We start from the raw sequence: 6,000 nt of genomic DNA, 5'->3' as shown, positions 1-6,000 counted from the left end.
AATACACACACACACACACACACACACACACACACACACACACACACACACACACTCTCTTTCTCTAATGTTTAATGTAGGAAAATGAGAAAATGCAATAAGCCCCAATACCTCTTGGTAATCATACCCCTTGTGTACTCCTCTCTCATATTGAATCTAGGTTGTAGAAAGTGTTGCTGGGCCAGTTCTGGGTCTAAATGTTAACAGAGCCTGTCAGCTTCCTCTTTGTGCTGTTTGGAGTCCTGAGTCCAACAAAAGAAGTCTTAGGAAGATATAGGAAGACTTGTGATGAGGGAAAGACCTTGAGGCTGTTTTGCTTCCTGCTTTAGCTCCCTAGTTCCTAAATCAGAGCCTGGCAGATTGTCTGTGTAGAATGAATAAATGTGTGACTAATAGATTGCCACTAGAATTTGTCCCATGCTAGGCTCTAATCATACATTTCCTAGTTGGTATGATGTTAACTAGAGAGATGAAATGAAAATGGCTTGTTTTGTATTGTTGGTGAGAAATTTTGATAGTGGTGATATTTTTGTTGACTGTTTTGGGAAATTGTTTCAAATTGAAAATTAAACAAAAGCTATACTGGAGAAGAAAATTTTTTTAAAAATTTTTTATGGTAAAATACCTGTATCCTACACTGGGGATACTGTAGGAAAATTTGGATCTTTCAGTATCTTAGTTATGTCTTAAGGCAATGATGGTAACTTTAGTACTGAACTTACCATTTATTTATTATATGCTCCTATATTTACCTTCTCAAACTTATAATCTTACATATGTATTTTTTAAAAGATTTTATTTATTTGTTTGTGAGAGAAAGAGCATGTGTGAGAGAAAGAGCGCAAGTGGGGGGGTGCAGAGGGAGAGGAGGAAGCAGACTCCCCCCTGAGCAGGGAGCGCAAAGTGGGGGCTTGATCCCAGGACCCCAAGATCATGACCTGAGCCCAAGGCAGACACTTAACTGACCAAGCCACCTAGGCTTCTCCCTTCTATATGTTAAGAATGTGATTAAGTTTTCATTTTAATGTAATTACATTGTTTTATTTTTTAGGTCCATTCAAAAGCTTGGTGAATTAAATATTGGAATGGATAGCCTTGGTAGTGAGGTGTCAGCGCTCAACCAGCAATGTAATGGGAGCAAAAGCAATGGATCTAATAATTCTTCTGTGACTAGTTTTGCTACACCACCCCAAGACTCCAGTCAGAGATTAACACATGATGCTTCAAATATTCACACAAGCACCCCACGTAATCCTGGATCAACGAATCACATACCTTTTCTTGAGGAATCACCTTGTGGAAACCAAATGTAAGTACTTTATTTTGTAACACCTGGAAATATTAACATATTAATGTTTGGAAACCTAGGAAGTTGAACTTCTCTTTGGAGTCTTAAAAATAAAAGTTTTTGGAGATCATTACATATCAAATATTTTTCTGATCTGTCTTTATTTATCTGTATTCTCTTCTATTGACTTCTGAATTTCTTGGTAGCTTTTGTTCTCCTATTTTTATTTTTGCTTTCTCACTACCACTAAGATGATTCTCTTTTTTTATAAGTCATTTTACTCAGAGATCTTACAGTTTTATCTTCTCCCTGATTTTCCTTTTTCTTGCCATCGGTACCTTTCAACAAATAATACTTTAATTCACGGACCTTGAGGGCACAAGGTATTTTATAGCATGTTGGGATGATTGCCGCAAGACCCTCTTGGGAGCTCTGACAGTTACAGCAATTAAAGACATCTTGCATATTTGTGTTTTCACTAATCGGGGAAGATTTTTTATCTGGCTATCATTAGTAAACAGTGTTAATTTATGCAATAGGAATAGTTAAGGAGTATTTTCTTCATCTGTTCTTTTTTTTTAAATTTTTAATCACCCGGTGCTCATCCTTACAAGTGCACTCCTTAATCCACATCACCTATTTCACCCTTCCCCATGCTACCCACCTCCTCTCTGGTAACCATCAGTCTGTTCTCTGTAATTAGAGTTTGTTCCTTGGTTTGCCTCTCTCTTTTCTTCCCCTTTGCTCATTTGTTTCGTTTCTTAAATTCCACATATGAGTGAAATCATATGGTATTTGTCTTTCTCTGACTGATTTATTTCATGTAGCATAATACTCTCTGGCTCCATCCAGTTGTTGCAAATGGCAAGATTTCATTCTTTTTTTAATGGCTAAATAATACTCCATTGTGTATATATACCACATTTTCTTTATCCATTCACCAATCAGTGGACGCCTGGGCTACTTCTATAATTTGGCTATTGTAAGTAATGCTGCTGTAAACATATTATTTTATATGCATGTATCCCTTTGAATTAGCGTTTTTGCTGCCTTTGGTTAAATATCTAGTAGTGCAGTTGCTGCATTGTAGGGTAGTTCTATTTTTAACTTCTTGAGGGATCTTCATACTGTTTTCCAGAGTGGCTGTACCAGTTTACATTCCCACCAAGAGTGCAAAAAGGTCCCCCTTTCTCCACATCCTTGGCAACACCTGTTATTTCTTGTGTTGTTGCTTTTAGCCATTGACAGATGTGAGGTGATATCTCATTGTAGTTTTGTTATATCACAAAGCCATAGCAATTAAAACAAGATGGTACTGATATAAAAATAGATACATAGATCAATAGAACAGAATAGAAAACCGAGAAATAAACCCACTGTATAGTCAATCTTTGACAAAGCAGAAGAGAATAACCAAGGGGAAAAGGTTAGTCTCTTAACAAATGGTGTTGGGAACATTGGACAGCAACATGCAAAAGAATAGAACTGGACCTGTTTCTTGTACCATACACAAAAATAAATTCAGAGTGGATTAAAGACCTAAATGTGAGATAAGAAACCACTAAAATCCTGCAGGAGAACACAGGCAGCAACCTCTTTGATATCTGCTATAGCAACCTCTTACTAGATAAGTCTCCTGAGGCAAGGGAAACAAAAGCAAAAATAAACCATTGGGATTTCATCAAAATGAAAAGCTTTTGTACAGGGAAGGAAACAGTCAATGAAACTAAAAAGTAACCTTTGGAATTGGAGAAGATATTTGCAAATGATATATCTGATAAAGGGTTAGTATCCAAAATATGTAAAGGACTTATAAAATTCAACACCCAAAAACAAATAATTCAATTAAAAATGAGCTTAAGACATACACATTTTCTCAAGGACATACAGATGGCCAACAGACACAGGAAGAAATGCTTGACATCACTTATCATCAGGGAAATACAAACCAAATGCCTTTTTCTGTATATTTTCTTTTTAAGATTTTATTCATTTGAGGGGCGCCTGGATGGTTCAGATCGTTGGGCATCTGCCTTTGGCTCAGGTCATGATCTCTGGGTCCTGGGATGGAGCCCTGCATCTGGCTCACTGCTCAGGGGGGTGCCTGCTCCCTCCCCCACCCCTTGTTTGTACTCTCTCTGTCTCTTTCTTTCTCTCTCTCAAATAAATAGATAAAAGTTTTAAAAAATATTTTTTATTTATTTGAGAGAGCGTGCTCTCGCAGGTGTACAAGCAGGGAGAGGGACAGAGGAAGGAACAGACTCCTCACTAAGCACAGAGCCTGACTTGAAGCTTCATCCCAGGACCTTGAGATCATGACCTGATCCAAAGTCAGACACTTAACCAACTGAGCCACCCAGGCACCCCACTTTTTCTGTTTTAGTCTTTGGCTTTTATCTAGGAGGCTTTCTTCAAGTATCTGGAAATCTTTGACTATCTGTAAAGAGTGAGGCATAAAGAAAAAAAAAAAGCTGATTGGAAGGAAGGCTATGTATATAGATGGATCTGTCTACATGACAAAAAGTGATTAAGGAGAAACTTTGTTTTATTGAAGACTTTCAAATGTCACTTCCTGTTAATCTTTTGTCTTGGACCAGATAATTTTCCTAAAGAGCAATCCAAGTTCCTGCCTGGGGTGACATTTAAATATAGCATTCAGGATTCTAGAACTCAGCAGGGGAAAGCTTTGTGACATCTCACTCTAGAATGTGTAGACTTTAACTTAATCTCCTTTCCAGAATGGCTTCTCACTTGCTCCTTACAACTGTGTATGGTGTCACTGAATCCCAGAGTCTCTTAATAAATGGCTTCAGAGAGTTACTTTGACTGGGGTCAGTGTGAGTCATTTGCCCCCCCACAAAATATAAATAAATAAATAAATAAATAAGGCTGAACGATAGATAAATAAATAAATAAATAAATGAGGTTGAAAGATAAATATGATTTTTGTTTTATTCAGAGTAAACTTTGAATTTCTATTCACACAGCTCATCAGACCATTCAGTCATTAAGCCAGCTCTTGGAGATTCTTCAGGGAATCTGTCAAGGTCAAGAGGGGAAGAGGTAATGCTTTGGGGAAGGAGGTTTCATTATTATTTTTATATATACCTGCAGATATTACTAAGGAATTCTCAATTCATAGAAAACCATTTTTAGAAATAATCATTATTATAAATGATGTTATTTGTTGCAAGGTAGTTGAGCTTTCACTGGATAAATGGAAGCTTATAATGCTTATAATAGCAATCTTGGCTCATGAGTTGCGGCTGTGCACTACTCTCTGAAGACCCTATGGTTAATTTGTTTAGATATTAATTGGTATTTCTTTTGGGCTTCTCATCAATGCAGTTGTTTTTTGCTTTGGAACCAGACATTCTTCCCTAAACTACTATACAGCTATCTTATTTTCTTGAGTTCAAACTTTAATCCCATAAACAAAGCCACTATATCAGACGCTGATGGAACCAGACAGGTAACATAAATGAATAAAGTTGACTATTGTGATAAGCACGTAAGAGTATTTGTCCCTTGTGCAAAGAAATATGCTTATCTAGTGTTTCCAGTTCTTTTGATTTTCAAGAAATTATAAGAATATAGATTTTTTATGTGAAATCTATTTTAAAAACAGCAACAAATTTCTTAAAATATTTAAACACACTGAAGAAGAGCAAATAAAGTTAATTGATGGCTCTGCCATATCTGTTCTAAAGCAACCCTTAATAATGATTATTAGTGTGCCATAGGCCATTTAATCAGTCATTTACCTCTCTCTTTCTCTTATCTATCTCCGCTGTTCATTTGGCAAATTTCTTACATGTGGGTTAATGGAAAATGTAGCATTTCTAACCAAATAAATTCAAATGAGTAATAAAAGAACTCAATTCAATTACCTAAGAGAGACATAGTATGACCCACCAGGTTTTCCCCCTATTCCCCATGAGGATGTATTTATTGCATGAATAGATAAAATTTTGTGTAGGGAGAGGCATAATAAACTCTTTGTTGATATAGAGCTGAAGTGACTTGCCTTTGTGTGTGTACTTGACATTTATACTTCCTGAAGGCAGGATTTGGTTAGGTTTATTGACTACACCCAGTCAAAGGTCCCTGTTCCAGGTTCAGTCCCTTGTGGTCAGGGTAGCAAGGTAGTTACAAATGATATTAATAGCAAGAGCCATCAAAACTTATATAGAACTGCTTCAACTTGCCTTTCTCAGAAGAGGCCAGATAGGTTGACAATTTAAAATTAAAATGAGATTCAAATTTAGTGTTCTGATTAAAATCATTTTTATAATTTTAAGAGTATTTTATAATGTCAGTTCGAAATATTGAAGTATTCATTGCTGGAGATAATGGTAAACTATCCCCCCCACCCCACCCAAAAGGAAGTGGATTGATTAATAGTCTTATACTTCCTACTTTTAGAAACAGAAATGATATTCTGTTAATCTTATAAAAGTTATATACGTGGGCTATTTTTTCTTTTTTTTTTTTTAAAGATTTTATTTATTTATTTGACAGATCATAAGTAGGCAGAGAGGCAGACAGAGAGAGAGGGGGAAGCAGGCTTCCTGCCGAGCAGAGAGCCCGATACGGGTTCTATCCGAGGACCCTGGGATCATGACCTGAGCAGAAGGCAGAGGCTTAACCCACTGAGCCACCCAGGCACCCCTGGGCTATTTTTTCCTTAATAGTTAAAGATAACTATATAT

At 36.6% G+C, this 6,000-nt stretch overlaps 1 protein-coding gene across 3 annotated transcripts in view; it reads left to right on the top strand.

The window, feature by feature from the left end:
- LOC111143236 (WD repeat domain 47) overlaps positions 1-6,000 on the top strand; it is a 62,766-nt gene that overhangs the window by 38,560 nt on the left and 18,206 nt on the right. For all 3 annotated transcript variants that reach the window (XM_022496837.1, XM_022496836.1, XM_022496838.1), the window contains 2 exons: positions 1,052-1,309; positions 4,276-4,351. In XM_022496837.1, coding sequence (XP_022352545.1) covers positions 1,052-1,309; positions 4,276-4,351 — 334 coding nt within the window. The remainder of the gene's footprint in view (positions 1-1,051; positions 1,310-4,275; positions 4,352-6,000) is intronic.

This window comes from Enhydra lutris, unplaced genomic scaffold (assembly GCF_002288905.1).
Source record: "Enhydra lutris kenyoni isolate GAN:26980312 unplaced genomic scaffold, ASM228890v2 scaffoldscaffold9, whole genome shotgun sequence".
Lineage (NCBI taxonomy): Eukaryota > Metazoa > Chordata > Mammalia > Carnivora > Mustelidae > Enhydra > Enhydra lutris.
Note: the sequence above shows the minus strand (reverse complement) of the source record. Positions and strands in the feature narration are given on the sequence as shown.